The sequence below is a fragment of the Paroedura picta genome, chromosome 1 (assembly GCF_049243985.1).
Source record: "Paroedura picta isolate Pp20150507F chromosome 1, Ppicta_v3.0, whole genome shotgun sequence".
NCBI lineage: Eukaryota > Metazoa > Chordata > Lepidosauria > Squamata > Gekkonidae > Paroedura > Paroedura picta.
Genome location: NC_135369.1, coordinates 11981199 through 12002419, shown reverse-complemented (window position 1 = coordinate 12002419; position 21221 = coordinate 11981199). Strand labels below are relative to the sequence as shown.

General features: G+C 49.1%; 1 protein-coding gene across 5 annotated transcripts in view; it reads right to left on the bottom strand.

Moving 5' to 3' along the window:
* Window positions 1-3142: 3142 nt before the first annotated feature.
* TDRD10 (tudor domain containing 10) overlaps window positions 3143-21221 on the bottom strand; it is a 35479-nt gene continuing 17400 nt past the window's right edge. For all 5 annotated transcript variants that reach the window (XM_077324629.1, XM_077324798.1, XM_077324888.1 and 2 more), the window contains 10 exons: window positions 19697-19758; window positions 18575-18648; window positions 16887-17034; window positions 15651-15693; window positions 13252-13330; window positions 12234-12381; window positions 9405-9550; window positions 8043-8197; window positions 4887-4957; window positions 3143-3469 (listed from right to left, as the gene is read on the bottom strand). In XM_077324629.1, the coding sequence (XP_077180744.1) occupies window positions 3434-3469; window positions 4887-4957; window positions 8043-8197; window positions 9405-9550; window positions 12234-12381; window positions 13252-13330; window positions 15651-15693; window positions 16887-17034; window positions 18575-18648; window positions 19697-19758 (962 nt within the window). In that variant the 3' untranslated portion in view covers window positions 3143-3433. The remainder of the gene's footprint in view (window positions 3470-4886; window positions 4958-8042; window positions 8198-9404; window positions 9551-12233; window positions 12382-13251; window positions 13331-15650; window positions 15694-16886; window positions 17035-18574; window positions 18649-19696; window positions 19759-21221) is intronic.

The window sequence follows — 21221 nt, the reverse complement described above, 5'->3', positions numbered from 1 at the left end:
CTGGTAGAGGCCTGGTAATGCTCAGCTGAGCAGATTTAGACGAAAGCTCTTGTGCTCCCTCCGTTCCGACCCATGGTGTGGCGTCTGAGGAATGACATGACAAAAGGTTTACAAAATTACGCATGGGATAGAGAAGGTAGGAGAAAGAAGTCCTTTTTGCTCTTTGCTACAATAGGAAACGTGAGCACTGCATGGAATTAATGATCAGGAGGTTTTGAGCAATGTGAAGGAAGTTGTCCTTTCAGAGCTGTTAACGGGGAATTCACTGCCTCAGAGTGGTGGCAGCTACATGCATCGACAGCTTCAAGATGGGACTGGAGGAATATATGGCGCAGAGGTCCATTTGTGGGTCTTAGCCACAAGGTCTTTATGCAATACTGTCTGGGGCAGGGGTGCTCTGTCTTCTTGGTGCTTGGGGGGGCAAGAATGGAAGGGCTTCTGGTTGTTCTGACCCTGTTGGACTTCCTGAAAGCACCAGGGGTTTGCCCATTGTGTGGCACAGAGTATAGGACTGTACTGGTCACTTGCCTGAACCAACATGCATTCTCTAATGCAGGGGTAGTCAACCTGTGGTCCTCCAGATGTGCATGGAATGCTGGCAGGGGCTCGTGGGAATTGTAGTCCATGCACATCTGGAGGACCACAGGTTGACGACCCCTGCTCTAATGTTCTTAGATTTGAGGCAGTAATGCTCTATTTTTGGTCCAGTTCTGGCCCTGCTGGAGGACCTCTTGATGGCACCAGGTTTGAGCCACTGTGTGACTCAGATGGGGCACTGGCCTGATCCAGCCTTCTGTTCTTCACCTCCGGCCCCAAATGACTCAGCCTGAGAACAGCCAAATCGCGTTTCTGCCAAGTGCTACGAGGGAGAAGGTGACGCAGTGTAGCCCGCTCTCAGGAGCCAAGCAGGATTTGCACTTGGATGGGAGACCACAAAGGAAGATGCTGCTGGGAAGGCCATAGCAAGCCACTTCTGCTTCTCAGTGGAGAGCTTAGCTTAATCTAGTGGTTAAGAGCAGCTACCTCTAATCTGGAAAAACAAGTTTGATTCCTCATTCCTACATGGGCAGACAGTTGGGTGGCCTGGGGCCAGACCCAGTTCTCTCTGAGCCTCACCTCACAGGGTGTTGTCGAGAGAGGGACAGTGATTATAAGCTGCTTTGAAACTCTGGGTAGTGAAAAGCGGGGTATAAAAAACAGCTGCTGTTCTTCTTCCCTTGAAAGCCCCTTACTGGTGTGGACGTAAGCAGGTTGCCATGAAGTTACATTCATTCTGCAGCTCCACTGCTGGGTTTCAAGGCCTGAGATGCTCGGAAGGGCTCTGCCGTTGCCTGTCCCCATACAGGGACACTTCCTTTCTTTGGTGGTCTCCCATCCAAGTCTGAACCAGGGCTGCCTCTGCTTAGTGCTGGGGACCTTGAAGTTTAAGGAAAAGCAAAGACGGTTCACACCGCTGTCAGAGGCGACGATGTCTAAAGCCCACGCTGGTTCTGCCAGCTCGGTGTCGTGGTTAAGAGCAGCAGCTTGTAATCTGCTGAGCAAGGCTTGATGCCCCGCTCTTCCACAGGAAACCAGCTGAGTGACCTTGGGCCAGTCCCAGTCCTGTTAGAGCTGCTCAGAGCAGTTCTCTCAGAGCTCTCTGCCTCACAGGGTGTCTGTTGTGGGGAGATAGGTGATTGTAAGCTGCTCTGAGACTCCTTTGGGCATTTAAAAGCAGGGCATAAAAGCCATCTTATTGTTGAGGCAGATGCTGTTCCAGTGTCACCAAAAAGGAAAGAACATGGTAAATCAGGGAAGCCGTGTAGGCAGCAGGGACCTCGCTTTAATCATTGGCTTCCTGAACAGCAGAAGGTTAAATGTGTTTAGGGAAGCCAAACTGTGACTCTCCAGAAGTCCAGGGGCTCATGGGAATCGAAAGATTTACCAAGCAGCCCAGGCTATCTTAACAGGGGGTTCCCAACAGGCCCCATAAGGGTTTCACTGATAAAACAATTATTTGTGAAAAGACCAGTATGGTTTTATGGACCCACCCCTCCTCCCCAAATGGCCAATGATGGGCCTGGAGGGGGTGAAAAGGGGAGGGCCCCCGGTCATACAAGCCCTTGCTGGGCCAGGCTTGTGGCTTGAAGAAGAGACTGGTGTCCAGAGAGGGAAGTACTTGCATTTAAACTTAATGCATTGGGGGGCGGGGGGGAGGCAGAGGGCAACCGGGTGACGGATGCCTGCCCCAGCCCTGTTCCCTGGACAGTGATGTCACATCCGGTGGGAGGGCCTTGCTGACATCACTCCTGGGGGCGAGACAGAGAGGTGTGGCCTGCTGACATCACTTCCGGGGTTTCTCAGAGCTTCAAGCACGTTTCGGGGGGTTCTCACCAGTAAAAAGATTAGAAAAGTCTTGCCTTCCCATGTAACCGGTACAAGTTACACTTCTGGTTCTGAAGAAGCGACTTTGTGTTCCCTTGTCCGCCTTGATGATCCATGTTCCTGCTGCTTGCATGGGTTGCTTGCGACTTTCGTTTTTGACTGTTCTAATACCGTTGCCTTCCGGGATCTTCTCCAAATGTAGAGAGTAAACCAGTCACCACACACTGATACGAGAGGTCTTTAGGATTTCGGCCATCATATGTAAACCTGAGGCCGGCTGAAAACGACACCCACTTGACCCATCTGGGAAACATCCACCCAGTGAACCCGTCTGGGTTTCAAGATCCCCTTGGAGAAATGTACTGTCAAGTCCCAATGGACTTCTGTAGGTTTTTCAAGGCAAGAGCGGAGCAGAGATGGTCTTGCCGTTGCCTGCCTCTTGTATAGAACTTCCCTGGTAGTCTTCCATCCAAATATCTCTTCTAGAATCATAGAGTGGGAAGGGACCTCCTGGGTCATCTAGTCCAACCCCCTGCACTATGCAGGACACTCACATCCCAATCACTCACCCACTGTAACCTACCACCCCATTGGTCAGGGGTGGCTCTCCAGATATCCACGGACTGCAATGACCATGAGCCCCTGCCAGCATGGACAGGGCTCATGGTTATTGTAGTCCATGGACATTGAAGAGCCACTGTTTGGCCACCCCTGCTCTAGATGTTTGACAACTCATGGCTCTGGGGGGAGAAAAAGATGTCCAAAGCAGAGCGTGTCCCCCTTGAGCAACTTTCAAGAATTTTATTAAAGAAAAGGATACTTGGGGCTAAGTTCTAAACCTCTACAGAAGTAAGTTCGTGAATAAAATACAACAGAGAACTCCCCCCCACACACACACACACTCAACAATTGTGGAGAAAAACAAATCAAAACTTTCAATACGGGAGCTGGGTGCGAGACCCTGTCCACTAGAACCTTCAACGTAAAAAAACAACAACTAAACATCATGACAAGCAATTGAGTATCCCTTGTCACGATCCCAAGTTGAAATCCTTCGGAGACCTTTCTCCTAGTTAGTCTTGGTAATGAACTTCAAGATGTGGCTCTGTGAAGGAAATTGAGAGGAAAAGAATATTTGTAGGTGTGTTCTCCTTCTCAATAAGCTTTTGCCTGAAATTTCTTTGGACAAACAGGTAATATTCGTGGACCAGACTTGTGAATGTTCAACAGTTGAGCAAGATGATAATTGTGGTGTAGGGCAGGGGTAGTCAACCTGTGGTCCTCCAGATGTCCATGGACTACAATTCCCATGAGCCCCTACCAGCATTTGCTGGCAGGGGCTCATGGGAATTGTAGTCCATGGACATCTGGAGGACCCCAGGTTGACTACCCCTGGTGTAGGGGTTAAGAGCCAGGTTTGATTCCCCGCTCCTCCACATGCAGCCAGCTGGGCAAACTGCGGTTCATCACAGCCCTGATTGTCCTGGCAGTAATATCAAGGTTCTCTCAGCCCCACCTACCTCACAGGTGGTCTGTTGTGGGTAGAGGAAGGGGAGGTGCTTGTAAGCTGCCTTGAGATCCCTTCGGGCAGGGAAAAGCAGGGTATAAAAGCCAACTCTTCTTAAAATGAAAAAGGTACTGATCTTTACATGTGGCAATGCTTCCTCATGTCTCAGACACTGGCCAAGGAGCGTGAGAGCTTGCAGGACCTCAACTTACAACTTGCCAACCAGCAGAGGAAGCCGTTAAATGGCGCTGAGTGCGTGAAAGGGTTATGCGGTCCCACGGCACAGGCGGACATAAGCGAAGGATTCAAATGTTTCAAAGGTACAGCATCTCTACAAGCACGAATTGCCTCAGTCACTGGTCCACATCATGCAGAGGAAGTGCCTCCAATTCACAACAGATTTCAGGTTTTGGGGCAGGGGCCCTCCCAACTCTGCCAGCTGCTGTTCTGAACTGGACGGTGCAGGTTGGTGCCCGGGGCCTTCTGCGTGTGGATCGCGGGCTCTGCCACTGAGCCACATTTTCTCCCCCCCCCCCCAACAAGAGCCCGGTCTAATACTGGCTCCAAGGTACTTCTATTTTAATTCAGGAACATGATGTCGTTGCTCAAATGCAAAGGGGGATAAGCCAACTTCTACGTTTGGTGTAGTGGCTAGGAGTGCGGACTTCTAATCTGGCATGCCAGGTTCGATTCTGCACTCCCCCACATGCAGCCAGCTGGGTGACCTTGGGCTCACCACGGCACTGATAAAGCTGTTCTGACCGAGCAGTGATATCAGAGCTCCCTCAGCCTCCCCTCCCTCACAGGGTGTCTGTTGTGGGGAGAGGAAGGGGAAGGCGACTGTAAGCCACTTTGAGCCTCCTTCGGGTAGGGAAAATCGGCATATAAGAATCAACTCCTCCCTCCTCCTCCTCCTCCTCTTCTTCTTCTTCTTCTACGTAGCATCTGTCTGTCCCCCTCATCCAACACCAAACATCCTGCAGAATACTGTGACGCTCTTTACGTGACAACCTACCTCCATCTGTGACTGTTGTACCACCCTTCCTTCCAAGATTTGACGGGCCATGTTCTGAGGAGGAAAAAAATCTGCAAGAGACAGGAAAAAAAACGAGGGGGTAGTGGTGGAAAGGTGGTGGTAGAAAGGATTCTGGTTTGGCTAAACTGCTTGGCTTGGCTCAGAACAGAAAGCACAGTGGGGTTTTTTTTAAAATATTTCTACTCTGCCCATCAACCCTAGCTTCTGCTTATCCACATGGCAGCGAAAACACAGCAAACTAAGCAACAAAAACGGACAAATCATCAAATTTAAAGCCAGCGTCACATTCTAGGAAAAGCCGTAATCTGGTGCTGACAGGCTACGTGGCTCCAGTCCACCTGCCCTTGCAGAAGAATTTATGCAAGCAAGATGAAACCACCAAAAAGGTCCTGTCCCCAACTGGCCAAAAGCTAACTGTGTTAACTAATCTGATTTCAAGTTGGAGGGACTCACAGGGCCAAGTATCACCTGATGGGCTGCCGAGCTAAACTCTTAATCCAAACTGTTTTCAAACCGTGGCCTATTCCATGAGGTCCACAATAGTGGATAAACCGGGCAAAAAGGAATCTGCTAATACCCACCTCTATATATCTAACAGCAGATATCTAAATCCATGCACTGGGGCTGTATTTACCTGCAATCTTTGGGGAGCCTCCAGGATTGCAGAAAAATCTGAAAACCTTATTAAAAATATCCTGTGAGGGTCTGCTGATAGCCAAAACCCAGTAGCTGCTGCCTGCCTGGGCTCAAAGAGGGTGGGGCATGGAGGTGCACCAGGCTCAGTAAAAGGGGGCAGATGGGATCCCCTCCCCAGTTTTGTGAGCCCCCAACTTCTTCCAGTTTCAGTACAAGGTTTTGAGAATCATAGTTGAGACTAGTCTTTAAGGTGCCAACGAACTGTTCTTCATGCACTGAATTGCTCCTTGTCTGCGTCCAGCTCTGAGTGCTGTTCTCTTTGAAGAGCTCTAGATATAAGCCAGTCCCAGAATGTTGTAATCTATTCCTAGGCTGGTTGCAGGACAGAGAACTGAAGACCATCTGTGCTCCTGCATGCTTGACACAGTAACATAAATGTGAAAAATGCAGAGTAGGTAGAAGACTAGTAGTAATTGATCTGTATACAGCAGCTGGCCAAGGTTTTATCAGAAATCTGCTAGGGAGAGGGGGGCGGGGATACTGGAAGCACATTGGCTGATAGACCGTTTATTGAGGGTCCCGAATTCATTATTTTGGCAGGGAGCCTGTCATCAGTTCCCTAACACTGTTTTGTTCGAGAGGGGAAGGGAGGAGAATAAGAATCAGGAGCAGGCCGCATGGCTGTGAACAGCTGAGAGAGCACTGGCTGCTGGGGTTTATTTTTTAAGAGTCGCTCCCTTCTGGACTCCAGGGTCAGTGAGGGCAAACAAAGGGAATATTCAGTCTTGACATCACTTGCCCTCAATGACATCAGCACAAGCCAAGCCTTACTGGCTACATGTTGAGCTGCACAGTTCATAGAATCCATAGAACCATAGAGTTGGAAGGGGCCATACAGGCCATCTAGTCCAACCCCCTGCTCAACGCAGGATCATAGAATCATAGAGTTGGAAGGGGCCATACAGGCCATCTAGTCCAACCCCTCAACGCAGGGTCAGCTTCAAAGCATCCGTGGATTGGAGGGAAAGAGGATTTTAAAAGTGGGAGGAAAGATTGCACCCAAGGCCGTGAATCCATGCTAGCATATAGAGAGGAGAGGGTAAAGGGTGGGGGGGGGGGAGAATATTATCCTTCTGAACAACCCCTTACTGGCTCATGACCTTTTCTTCCCATACTATTTGAGCGAACATTTGGCTGAGAGCAATTTCAAAGTGTGCTGCCCTGCCTCGCCTGCAGGTGGCACTGAAGAGTCATCAGGTTTCCACGGTGACAACAAAATGTCAACTCCTCAAAGCCACAGAAAAGCAAGTTATCTTTTTGGCTTCTCAAGGCTCTTCCCTCAAGCGGAGTTTTCATTAAGGGGGGGGGCATAAATGGAGAGGAGTATAATTCTCCTAGCAGCCTTTCTTTCCTCCCCCATTCTAGATTAACCTCATTCTTCCATAATCCCTCCTCACTGCCTTACCCCAATCGCTTGCCTTATCTCCAAGCCCCCCCCTGTTCCCCTCCTCCCACTAACAGTGTGCCCCCCCAACTTAGCCCCCACCCCACCTTTTCCTCATAGTATCACTATCCCCTGCCTCATCCTCCCCTCCCCCATCCGTCACCATTAACATCCTCCAGCACAATTTTACGCTGATTTTTCGGGGACCGGAGAGGTTTTGGCCACTAAAACAAGCACACTGTGCAGGACACTCACAACCCTATCGCTCATCCACTGTCACCTGCCACCCCCTTGAACCTTCCCAGAATCAGCCTCTCCGTCAGATCCAGCCTCTGTTTAAAAATCTCCAAATTTTCCTAATTACCAGGCGAGGGTTGTGTATATAGGCAGACCCACCCCCACGCATTTATTTATTTATATTTATAATTGTATGTATTTGTTCACTGCCACTCCCGGCCAGTTGGCTCAAGGAGGTTTACATCAAAATAAAATACAGTAACATAAAATAAGCAAATGCAATCCCCAGCCGCCCCACCTTCACCTTCCCCCCTCCTGTAGCTCATTGGGCAGCTCCCAGCACCTCACAGCTCATGGTGGCGTGGGGTTTGGAGGAGGGACCCAGCTGAAGTTCCATCACCCGGTCTCAACCAAACACCTGGTGGAAGACCTCTGTTTTACTAACCCTATGGAACTTCGAAAGCTCTAACACGGCCCTCAGCTCTTCCGGGAGCTCATTCCCACAGGTCAGGGAAAGGCATGAAAAGAGCCTGGCCCTGGTCTATGCCAGGCATTCTTTTTGTGAGCCAGGAACCTCCAACCTATTTCAACCCACATGTTCTGTGAGGGGGCACAGGGAGTCCCGACGGTCCCTCTGGAATGCTGGGCCCAGACCACATATGGCCCTGAAGGTCAACACCTTAAACTGGATCCGGAACTGGCAACCAACGCATGGCAGGCTGGATGTGGGCTCTCTTTTGTGGCAGGTCCCATTGTGTGGGTTTTGCTATCTGCATTGGGACCAGCAGAGACCAGCTTACCTTGCCCCAGCTGCCTACCTTCGTGGAGCATGAACGGCTGTGCCAAGGGCTGGATGGTCCAGAAGTCATCCTTGTCCAGCCTCCGCAGAGCATTCAGCGGGACGGTGGCAGAGCGGCCGAAATCCATGAAGAACACCACGGCCAGATCCCCCACCCTGTCCAAAACCCAGCACCTGGAAGAGAACCGACCAGCCTAAAAAGCTGCCTGTTATCTTGGGATCCTGCCCCCCAAGAGGGATCAGACAGGTCCTTTGGGGAGATACACAATGAGGTCCTGACGGAAGCAGCCTTGGCCAGTGCTCATTCACAGCGGCCAGAATTCAAAAGGTAGAGGGCTTGAGAACATGGAGGTTTTGTTTAGGTATCATGGCAAAGGAGGAGAGGAGAGACATGTATACTACCCAGGACCCTTTGGAAAGAGGGCAGAATTTTGTTAGAAAACATTTCTGACAAAGCCAGCAGGGCTCTCCTGTGTCCTTAGGAGGGGAAGGCCTCGGCCTCCCTGCCCTGTTGCTGGCCCTGCAGAGGGACTGGCTGGCCCCTGTGTGAGGCAGGAGGCTGGACTGGAGGGACCCTCCCTGGTCTGACCCAGCAGGGCTCTCCTGTGTCCTTATGAGGGGAAGGCCTCGGCCTCCCTGCCCTGTTGCTGGCCCTGCAGAGGGACTGGCTGGCCCCTGGGTGAGGCAGGAGGCTGGACTGGAGGGACCCTCCCTGGTCTGACCCAGCAGGGCTCTCCTGTGGCCTTATGAGGGGAAGGCCTCGGCCTCCCTGCCCTGTTGCTGGCCCTGCAGAGGGACTGGCTGGCCCCTGGGTGAGGCAGGAGGCTGGACTGGAGGGACCCTCCCTGGTCTGACCCAGCAGGGCTCTCCTGTGGCCTTATGAGGGGAAGGCCTCGGCCTCCCTGCCCTGTTGCTGGCCCTGCAGAGGGACTGGCTGGCCCCTGTGTGAGGCAGGAGGCTGGACTGGAGGGACCCTCCCTGGTCTGACCCAGCAGGGACCTTCTTATGTTCTTAAAACTTAATTAACTTATGGGACTTGCTGTGATAAGATGCAGCAACTGCGATGAACTTAGATTAATTCCCTTTCCCAAGATGGCAAATTCACGGAAGACAGAACCTTTCATGACTTACTTTCCGTCAAGGCCCAAAGGCAAGCACAACATTCAGAAGAGATATGTACTTCTTGACAGCTGCTGTTTGGGGTGGAAGAGGAAACACCAAGAGAAGGCTTTGGCTCTCTGCCCCTGCTCTGGGCTCCCCAGCACATCTGCTTGTCCACCGCAGTTGACAGCATGCTGGGCCAGATGGAACATGCTACCATCTCAGCCATTCTTGGTCAATCCCCACCCCAACTGAAAACCTTTCCTTGTATCTCTGTCACCTGTTCCAGGCTCCACCTTCTTCCCCCAGAATGCACTCTGCCATACACCGTGTCCCTTGCTGGACTTCCTGTTTGGACAGGAAGGGCATCTGGGATTCCACTTCTGCTAAAGCGCCGAACAGCTTCTGCATATTCCGATGGTTTTCCTACATTTTCAAGTTAAAACAAACACAAAAGGAGCAAGAGCGATTTCCAACTGAAAATCGACACGCACTCGGACACAAAAGCAGACAGAAGTCAAGTTCCCGTCCCTCACAAAACTCATTCACAAAACTACACTAAAAGGAGGTGGCTCTTTGAATTTCAGTTTTCACTAAAAACGCTTATACCCATGCTTATTAATTATTGATAGCATGTGTGTCGTGCAGCCAAAAGATCAGGCAAGGGACAGTTGAAGACTATACCCCACTTTTCACTGCCTAAAGGAATCTCAAAGCAGCTTACAACCTCCTTCCTTTCCTCTCCCCCAACAGACCTCCTGTGAGGGAGGAGAGGCTGAGAGAGCCCTGAGATTACTGAAGAAGAAGAGTTGGTTCTTATATGCCGCTTTTCCCTACCCGAAGGAGTCTCAAAGCGGATTACATTCGCCTTCCCTTCCTCTCCCCACAACAGACACCCTGTGAGGTGGGTGAGGCTGAGAGAGCCCTGAGATTACTGAAGAAAAAGACGAGTTGGTTCTTATATGCTGCTGTTCACTACCCAAAGGAGTCTCAAAGCGGATTACATTCGCCTTCCCTTCCTCTCCCCACAACAGACACCCTGTGAGGGATGTGAGGCTGAGAGAGCCCTGAGATTATTGAAGAACAAGAGTTGGTTCTTATATGCCGCTTTTCTCTACCTGAAGGAGTCTCAAAGCGGCTTACAGTTGCCTTCCCTTCCTCTCCCCACAACAGACCCCCTGTGAGGGAGGTGAGGCTGAGAGAGCCCTGAGATTACTGAAGAAGAAGAAGAGTTGGTTCTTATAGGCCACTTTTCTCTACCCGAAGGAGTCTCAAAGCGGCTTACAGTCTCCTTCCCTTCCTCTCCCCACAACAGACACCCTGGAGGGGAGGCGGAGAGCTCTGAAAGAACTACTCTGTAAGAACAGCTTCTAACAGGGCTGTGACGAGCCCAAGGTCACCCAGTTGGCTGCATGTGGAGGAGTGGGGAACCAAACCCGGCTCGCCAGATTAGAAGCCGCTGCTCTTACCCACACCACCACATTGGCTCTGGCGGTGCTCTGTCATTGTCTGCCTCCACGCCATGGCCCCTAGACTTCTACCACCCAAATCTGGGTCTCTCATCCAAATACTATCTGGGGTTCGTGCTGCTTAGCTTCCAGGATCTGATGGGATCGGGCTTGCCTGGATTTTCCACAGAAACCCCTCAATGGCACCTTCAGCTCCTTCACGCACTACTCCGCCCTGTGCCCATTCACCCAACCTTCAATATACTAGACCAGGGGTAGTCAAACTGCGGCCCTCCAGATGTCCATGGACTACAATTCCCAGGAGCCCCTGCCAGCGAACTGGCAAGGGCTCCTGGGAACTGTAGTCCATGGACAACTGGAGGGCCGCAGTTTGACTACCCCTGTACTAGACTAACCACCTTGGTGCTTGAATATAAAGGCAACGGAATTTTAGAAGCCTTTTTCTTGGATGCTTAGGGCTAATCCTGCGTTGAGCAGGGGGTTGGACTAGATGGCCTGTATGGCCCCTTCCAACTCTATGATTCTATGATTCTATGATTCTATAACCAACGTATCTTGTCCTTCGGAAGCTGAATAGAACAGACAGAACTGATCTGAGTGCCAGAATTCTAAGTCTTTTGGGAGGAATGATTACTGACTACATTTAAGAGACTATTGAGGAATTAGGGAGGAAATGAAATCCGTTTCGCTTGACTGGAGTATGAGGCTCGGTTCAGGTTAAAAGGCAGATCCTGGGCTTATTTTCAGCTATACGCTTACGGAAAGCAGCGTTTTGTTTGCAGGCGCTCGCTTTCACTCCAATGGTGCAATAAAAGAGGAGATGTTTATGGAAGTCATAATCCCTAATTTTGCTAGGTCCCCAGACGAGGCGAACACAAAGACATTGAGATTATTAACTCAATAAATCTGTCCTCTTGAATTCCAATGCCGGCTTTTTGCCTGCCGTTTTCCTGGTGACTGGCTCTCTTTCGTGTTCACACAGCAAGGGAAACCATAGTTAAAGCTAACCGTGGTCCGTGAACCAAACTGTGGTTAGACAGGCCTTTAATCGGTTAGTTAGTGGCCAACCCCGGTTTGGGAAACTCCCGGAGATTTAGGGTTAGAGCATGGAGAGTCAGGGTTTGGGGGAGGGGCTGGACCTCAGAGGGCTACAATGCCACAGAGGCATCCCTCCAAAGCTGCCAGTTTCTCCAGGGGGAACTGATCTCTGGGTAATCTCCAGGCCCCACGTGATGACTGGACAAGAGAAATAAAGGAACCCCAAAGTGTTCTCTGTGCAATAAGAACAGCAAGCCAGCTTGGTGTTGTGGTCAAGAGCTGCAGCTTCCAATCTGGCAAGCCGGGTTTGATTCCCCGCTCCTCCTCCACATGCAGCCAGCTGGGCGAACTTGGCCTAGTCACAGCCCTGATAGTGCTGCTCTCACAGAGCAGTTCTCTCTAAGATCACTAAGACCCACCTAAATTTAAATCTCTGTTTCTGTACTACAATTTTGCCTGCTTTTGGCTCGATTGTAATCCACCCTGAGTCTCACAAGATAAGGTAGAAAATAAATATAACAACAACAACAGCAGCATAAACAGGGACATAAGGGGGTGGGGAGAAAAGGAACAGGTGGACTTCAATCACATCCCCAGCCCACCTCTGTGAGGTGAATCGCCCAGAAGAACGGAGTCTGGGGCATCGTGTCGGTCACCAGGAGTGCTGCTTCTCCAGAGATCCTGGAAATGGGTATCAGCCAGCCCAGGTCCTTAAAGCAGTCCCGCAACATCAGTACCAAGAAGGAACACCTGGACAGCAGCAGAAACAGAGCAAAGGACAATCATGTCAAAGAATCATAGAGTTGGCAGGGACCTCCAGGTCATCTAGTCCTACCCCCTGCACTATGCAGGACACCCACAACTACCTGCCCACCCACAGTGACCCCCAATTTCATGCCCAAGTGATCCTCCCACCACCAAAAATCTCCAGAATCCAGCCTGGCCTGGAGGAAATTCACCTACCGTTCCAGAGCGGCAATCAGCAGTTCCCTGGGCATGCAAGGAAGGGCCCCAAGAGACAAACACTGGCACAACCCTTCCTGCTCACCTATTCTTTTCATGACATTTGGATGCTCCCCTAATAGCCTGTCTTTGTGACATTTGAACACTGCCAGCATGCCAGCATGACCGGAACCTGTCCATGGTATTCCCAGTTGCAATGTATGGCTGCGAAAGTTGAACCATAAGGAAGGCCGAGCGTCAAAGAATTAAGGCTTTTGAACTCTGGTGCTGGAGAAGACTCTTGCAAGTCCCTTGGACTGCAAGGCGAACAAACCGGTCAGTCCTAGAGGAGATCAGCCCCGACTGCTCTTTAGAAGGCCAGATCCTGAAGATGAAACTCAAATACTTTGGCCACCTCATGAGAAGGAAGGACTCCCTGGAGAAGAGCCTAATGCTGGGAGCGATCGAGGGCAAAAGAAGAAGGGGACGACAGAGAACGAGGTGGCTGGATGGAGTCACTGAAGCAGTCGGTGCAAACTTAAATGGACTCCGGGGAATGGTAGAGGACAGGAAGGCCTGGAGGATCCTTGTCCATGGGGTCGCGATGGGTCGGACACGACTTCGCACCTAAAAACATCAACAACAAGCATGACGGCCTGCACTATTTCTTCTGCTCACCTCATCTCCACAGGAACCGCATACAGGTTCTTCTTTGTTGGGGGTGGTGCAGTCTGGACACTGGGTGTTGGAACGAGGTCTGCAGGAAGACGGAAGGGCTATAACATCTTCTGGAACTCGTTTGATAAAGCTGACGGATCAATCGGCCGCTGCTAGCTGCGAGAGCCCAAACGTAACCTCGCTGTGCAGGCAAAGAGATGGAATGCCTCTCTCCATTGGACCCTGCCTGCAAGCTTCCCCAGGGCATCTAACTGAGAACCCCGGATCAGACAGTCCTTGGCTCTGACCCAGGAAGACCCAGCGTTCTAAACGCTCATTTAGGAGTCCCCAAGATGCAGTGGCTGCTGGGCATCGTAGTTAGAGAGAAGAGCTGGTTGTTTTATACCCCGCTTTTCATTACCCAAATGAGTTCCAAAGTGGCTTACGCACACTTATCCCTTCCTCTCCCCACAGCAGATGCCCTATGAGGAAGAAAAGGCAGAGAGCTCTAAGAGAACTGATCTGCAAAGACAGATCTAAGAGCACTGACTAGCTCAAGGTCACTCAGCTGACTGCATGGGGACGAAGAGCAGGCAATCAAACCTGGCTCTCCAGATTAAAGGCTGCTGCTCATTAACCACTATACCAAGCAGATGTTAAAGCCAGAACCTCCATGTTTGGATGCAGCAGACGTCAGGGGCAGCTGTCCCCTGACTTGCTCACCTCAGGAGTTCCACTGAGGTATCTCGTGTTCCCTACCTTGGTCAGACAGCCAGGACATTCCTCCAACTCAGGGAATCTGAATTTCTACTGAGGGTTGAATCCTACAAATGCAGCATACCCTTAATGGTGTTTCTTGTCATGAGCTAAAGAGCTGCCATGACCTTCCACGTATTGTATTTTAAGGCAGCTTGTGGACCCATCTAAATTCCTGCATTCTGTCCTTCATTAAAAACAGCTGAGCCACAGGATAAGAAAGCAGGGGGTTAAAAGGCTCCAAGACATTTAACTCCCCTGCTTTCTGCTCCCCACAAAAGTGACAGAGAGCAGAAAGCAGGGTTCTCCAATGGACACAAATTGGTTCATTTTGCAAACCAATGAATTAATTTGTGGTTCAGCAACTAACCAAACCACAAAAAGGTGGTTTGTGCTCATCCCTATCTAATCAGTGCCCTTGCTGTTTTTTTACTGCATTAATAAATCTGATATTAAAACTGAAGTACCTATTAGGGCATTTTTTGGCTAGTGCCCTGCAGTGACCTGAAAGCAAACTGACCGAAGGCGATAGCAACTTCTATGGAGCTCCCTCTCTTACAAAGAATGGGATGCTGATGCCATCCCCTCCATGTCAAGAACAGAGTCCCTCCTCCCGCCCCTGAAAAAGCCGAGAGGGCTCCATTTTCACATGATACAGGTAGGCTTGTGGGGAGGGGCCTGCCTCAGGGTATCCTTGCAGACCCCCAGGTATCCCCCGAGAAAGGATGAAAGCACAGCAATATCAGATTGTTTTTCTAAAGAACCTGAGATTTCACACACCATCAAATGGAGATATATCTCCAGCAAGAAGAAACTTTGAGAAACTGTAACACACACACACAACAAAACAAAATCAGAGTCCAGTGGCACCTTTAAGACCAACAAAGATTTATTCAAGGCGTGAGCTTTCGAGTGCAAGCACTCTTCCTCAGACTATGTGTATCCATATTCCTCGCTATTTATTTTATTTGTGATAATAATGTGACTGTAAGATATGGAAATGTAATGGAATTTTGAGTTGGGATAGTTACCAGCAATTCCCTGAGAGGAATGTGTCACAGTTGTATAGAGACGGATGGAACAAGCAACATATGGGGAGGTGAAAACCTTTGATCACTAATAAAAGGCAGTTTGGTCTCTCCCTGTGTTTTTGTAAAGTACACTGAATTCTAGGATTATCATTGGCTGTATCTGGTTGTGCCACAGATGTAACAGAACTGATTTTTCCCTGTCATGTAAGGAGATCATAGTCTGACGAAGAGTGCTTGCACTCAAAAGCTCACGCCTTGATTAAATCTTTGTTGGTCTTAAAGGTGCTACTGGACTCTGATTTTATTGTGCTACTTCAGACCAACACGGCTACTCATTTGAATCTACTGAATTCTAGGGGATTGTTTGGCTGTTTTGACAAAGGATAATTATTGGCTGTATTTGGTTGTGACACAGTCTACTGATGTAACATAATTGATTTTTGATATATATTCCCTGTCATGTAAGGAGATCATAGTCTGACAAAGACTGCTTGTACTCGAAAACTCACGCCGTGAATAAATCTTTGTTGTCTTAAAGGTGCTACTGGATTCTAATTTTGTTTTGTTGTGCTGCTTCAGACCAACACAGCCACCCACTTAAATGTAACATACACACACATATATGTAACATACCACCATTGCCTATGGGCAATCCATTAGGGACTGGCTCCAACTCCTGCAAAGGGGAGAAACACCAAAGTTTTTTCATCAGCCCAAATACAAAAATATAGACAAAAAAAAACCCCCCAGACTGGGTATTTTTTCACATTTATGAAACCAGCATGTAACCTTACAGTAATGGATGCAAACTTTTTGAAAAGTAAATTGCGCTGACAGCAATTCTCACAGGACACAATTGACTCAGGCTGTTTTCACACACACTGAATCGTCCGCTCTAGCTCTCTTTGACAACCAGATGTCCCCATGCAAAAAACCAAAAATAAATCTCGTTGCAATGATTGCTGAAATCTACTGAAAATGCATTATCCAGCGAGTGTGAAAGCAGATTTGCGGAACTCCCTGCCACAGGATGCAGCCATAGGCAGCTTTGAATAAAAAATTATACAAATTAATGGAGGAAGTCAGCAGTGATGGAAAACTGAAACCTCCATATCCAGACGCAGTGTACCTCTGAATACCAGGGTGTAAACTGCACGGAGCTTTTATTCCAACCCCAGATCGATTCAGTCCCTGCCCTCTACACAGAATGCGATTTCCGTTTGGATTTGGGGCGATTTAAATTTTCCTTCTGCAGCAAGAAGGATTGATCCAGAGTGACCCTACCTTTATTGTGCGATATCTCAGACTGCTTTTAATGCTCAATATACATTGGGAAAGAACGCTCCTTGGTAGAGAACCTCTGATAGGCTACACCTGGTCATGTGACATGCTTGCCTTAAAGGAGAAGCCACTAATTTCTCTCAACTTCTGTCAGTCCTGGATTTTTCCTCCCTCTTCTGCCTTTTTTGATTCTCTCCCCCACTCCTCCAAGAAAAGAAAGAGGCTCCCTGCCTGGCTCCTTTCCCCCCACCCCCTTCAAGAAAAGAAAGAAAGAGGCTTGGCTCCCCCCCCCACCACCTTCTGAACTACCCTAACCACATGCAGAAGACTTTCCTGTTTCAATGGAGGGGGGGAAGAAGACCCAAGTTCAAAGCGTTCTGAATTCAACAGGATTGACAATGGAATAAAGAAAGTAAGTGCAGACTCTGCCCAGGTTGGGGGAAGGAGACAGAAACAGACTTTGGCTTCTTGCATCTTGTTTGTATGCCTTCCGGGGATATCTGGTTGGCCACCAGAGAAAACAGCAAATGATGTTGGAATGGGGGGATCTTTGGTCAGATCTGCTGGTAGGGCTGCCCTTGAGTTTACCGGCATCTCCATGTCCTTTCTGGATTCAGGGCTTTTCCTCTCCTCGGAAATGGCCACAATCATACGCTGCCCTTTCACGATGGTCCCATTCCGATTCTGTATGGCGAGCTGTACTGCCTCGGGGGACGCCACTTCGAGAAATGCAAAACTGAAGCGGGAGCAGAAGACGACACAGTTAACCTCCGCAAACCTTTGTGTCCTGCCCTTTCCATAGCATGTTTACAGGCTGATTATGCATGATGCACTGATTAAGTTGCACCGATTAAGATGCCCTGATCACATACTATATTCTCAGATTATGATATACTGATGATTACAAACTGTACAATTCACTGTTTCTATCTTGATTAAGATGCCCTGATTATGATGCATGATGTTTACATACTGCACAATGGACTGATCATGATGCCCTGATTACATGCTGTAGGAGTCACTGATTATATCCTGATTTTGATGCCCTGATTACCTACTATACCATTCATGATCATGATGCCCTGATTACATACTGTAGGAGTCACTGATTATATCCTGATTTTGATGCCCTGATTACCTACTATACCATTCATGATCATGATGCCCTGATTACATACTGTAGGAGTCACTGATTATATCCTGATTTTGATGCCCTGATTACCTACTATACCATTCATGATCATGATGCCCTGATTACATGCTGTAGGAGTCACTGATTATATCCTGATTTTGATGCCCTGATTACATACTGTAGGAGTCACTGATTATATCCTGATTTTGATGCCCTGATTACCTACTATACCATTCATGATCATGATGCCCTGATTATATACTGTAGGAGTCACTGATTATATCCTGATTTTGATGCCCTGATTACCTACTATACCATTCACTGATCATGATGCCCTGATTTTGCAATCTGACGCCTGTACCCTCCTCCTCCTCACTCTGTTTAAATTGGGCTACTAAGATTATTTTTTTCCGCGATAACTTGTTTTTGACTGGATTATTATTGTGATTGTCTAGTTTTTAACTGGGGTTTTTATGGGGGTTTTATGTATCCGTATGTAACCCGCCACGAGCTGTGAGGGAGTGGTGGGTGATAAATCGAATGAATGAATGAATGAATGAATGAATGAATGAATGAATGAATGAATGAATGATACAGTTGTAAGCTCTTTTGATTTGCAAGCAATGGCAGGGTACAAATTTTTAATAAATACTTTCACACCAGCCTGCTCTTTGCACATAAAGTGAAAGTTCCCAGGGTGGTGCACCGGTAGAAAGCCAGGAGGTTCTAAGCCAAACCTCTGCTTGGTTCCCTCCTCCCCTCCCGCCAGCAGTAACAACAGCCGTTGAGCCCACCCCTTTGGCAGCCAGGCCCGAGCTGAGCAGCTCCCAAAGAACTGCCCACTCCATTGGGGCTGCCCCAATCGGCTTAATGTCCCCCTCACCTGCTTTCCATTGCAAACAAAATCAGCTCTTGGGGATGTATAAGCAAAAAGGGACAGTGATTTTAATTAAGTGGGTAGGTGGGGGAAAGACCATGGCCTCTGCTTCCCGGAATTTCCCTAAACATCGAACTGCATTATGCTTAACGGCTCATCGAGAGCCGGCTGGCTTTGTGATGCTCAGTTCCCTCCCAAACTCATTTCCAGATAGAAGGGGAGTCAGTAGTGGGATTTGCCAGATGACGAGGGAACGCTGGACAGTACCTTCTTGCAGAACTGCTCTGCCGTTTCCTGACTGTCTTTATGCCAAAGTCCTTGAACAGGCAAGCAATCTCCATCTGCAACAGGAACCCGAGAGAAGACTCGCCTCAAACAGCAAACAGGGAGGATCAAATAACACAGGTAGTATCCCCTCCCCCACCCGACCAGCTGTCACTCCTGGCTAGGGTTGCCAGCCTCCAGGTGGTGGGCTGGAGATCTGCTGGGATGACTACTGGTCTCCAGCTGACCAGCCCACCTGGAGAAAAGGGAACTCTATGGCAACATCGTAGAACTAAAGAACTGGAAGGGGCCAAACAGGCCATCTAGTCCAACCACCTGTTAAGGATCAGCCTCAAGCATCCAAGACTAGTAACCGTTCAGCCAATGCCTGAAGACCACCAAGGAGGGAGAGCTCACATCCTCCTTAGGCAGCCGATAAACCCCACTGAAGTCCCCCCCTCTCCCCACCCCTTAGGCGCCCCTTTCCGAGCCCAGAGCCACCAATCCGACTCCTGGCTCTTTGATGCTTCTTCTTCAATGCTTCATTCATAGAATCACAGAGTTGGAAGGGACCTCCTGTGTCAGCTAGTCCAACCCCCTGCACTCACACTCACCACCCTATTGCTCATCCACTGTCATCTGCCACCCCCTTGAACCTTCACAGAATCAGCCCGTCCATCAGATGGCTCTCCAGCCTCTGTTTAAAAATCTCCAAACATGGAGAACCCACCACCTCCCGAGGAAGCCTGTCCCACTGAGAAACCGCTCTGTCAGGAACTTCTTCTGGATGTTTAGACGGAATTTCTTTTGAATTAATTTCATCCCATTGGTTCTGGTCCGTCCCTCCGGGGCAAGAGAGAACAACTCTGCTCCATCCTCTGTATGGCACCCTTTTAAAGAATTTAACATTTTCAATCCATCTCAGCTCTCTTTGGGAGTCCCTGTTTTTCTCAGCCCCGAACCAGGGTCCATTCTTCCTTCATAACCCTCCCCCTCCGTCTTGCTCACAACCTGGCCGTGTTTCATTCCCCTCCACCCCTCAAAAGGGCTGATGTTCCTGTTATCGAGCTGCTCTCCACAGACAAAAAAGCAAAGCCAGCCAAATGCAAAAAGAGAAGACACCACCTCCGTGATATCCGGGGGGAGATTTCCGACAAAGACTTCCGATCCCTTCTTCTTTAAGGACCCTGGAGATGGCGAGAAAAAGACGGGCCCGAAAATTCAGTCTGACTTTTGTCACGATAAAGTTTTATAACGGCTCTTTGACATAAAACATATGCATTTGCTCTACCCACAGTCTTATAAAACAAGGGCATGACGACACCAGGCCCTGCAAATTGCCATTTGCAATTTTGGCCTTCAGAAAAATCCCCTACGGTTTAAAAATAATTAATTTAGTGCCGGCGAGTCACAACTTATGCATGGAAAATACCTATGGAGTTTTCAAGGTGAGGCGAAGTGGCCTGCCATCTGTTTGGTGACCCTGGCCTTCCTTGGTGATCTTCCACTGAAGTACTAACTAGGGTTGACCTAGAGCTGATGAGATAGGGCTACCCTGGCCCATCCAGAGCACACCCATTGCAAACTGCACCATCCGAGCTATAGTGGTACATGGCTTGCTGCTGATTATTAACAGGTTTTAACAGGCCCAGTATACCTGAGGGACCGCCTCTCCACCTACACTCCTCAAAGAGCCTTGCACTCTGCTACTGCCAACCTCCTGGTGGTCCTTGGCCCCAAGGAAGCCCGCTTGACCTCAACCAGGGCCAGAGCTTTCTCCATCCTGGCCCCCACTTGGTGGAACGAGCTCCCAGAGGAGATCAGGGCCCTGACGGAACTTGAACAGTTCCACAGGGCCTGCAAAAGGGAGCTCTTCCGCCAGGCATTTGGTTGAGGTCGACCCAAACCATTGCTTCCAATTGCCCCCCCTCCCTTCCTGCTGCGACTGACACCGGTCTGCCTAACCCACTGGGTCCCAGTAAGAGTTGAGCTGAGGCTCTTGCAGTTCCATTTTCTAATGTTATTGTTATGATCATGTTAAGTTATTGTTGTTATAATGCTATTACTGTTATTACCTTGTCACCATATGTTATCTGTATCTTTTCCTGTTCCCTGTAAACCACCCTGAGCCTTCGGGTAGGGCGGTATATAAATATATAATAAATACATAAATAAATAAATTCTGTATTTTACAAAGTTTTAACTGGATTGCATTTATATTTCATTGTATTTGTACGGATGTTGGGAGCTGCTACGAGCTGGTCACTCTGGGAGTGGAGGCACGCAAGTCTAAATAAATAAATAAATAAATAAATAAATAAACAAACAATAAATAAATAAATAATAAATAATAAATAAATAATAAACTGCAGCACCCAGAACTGGACAGAATATTTCAGATTAAAGGTAAAGGTATCCCCTGTGCAAGCACCGAGTCATGTCTGACCCTTGGGGTGATGCCCTCCAGCGTTTTCATGGCAGACTCAATACGGGGTGGTTTGCCAGTGCCTTCCCCAGTCATTACCGTTTACCCCCCAGCAAGCTGGGTACTCATTTTACCAACCTCGGAAGGAGGGAAGGCTGAGTCAACCTTGAGCCGGCTGCTGGGATTGAACTCCCAGCCTCATGGGCAAAGCTTTCAGACAGCTGC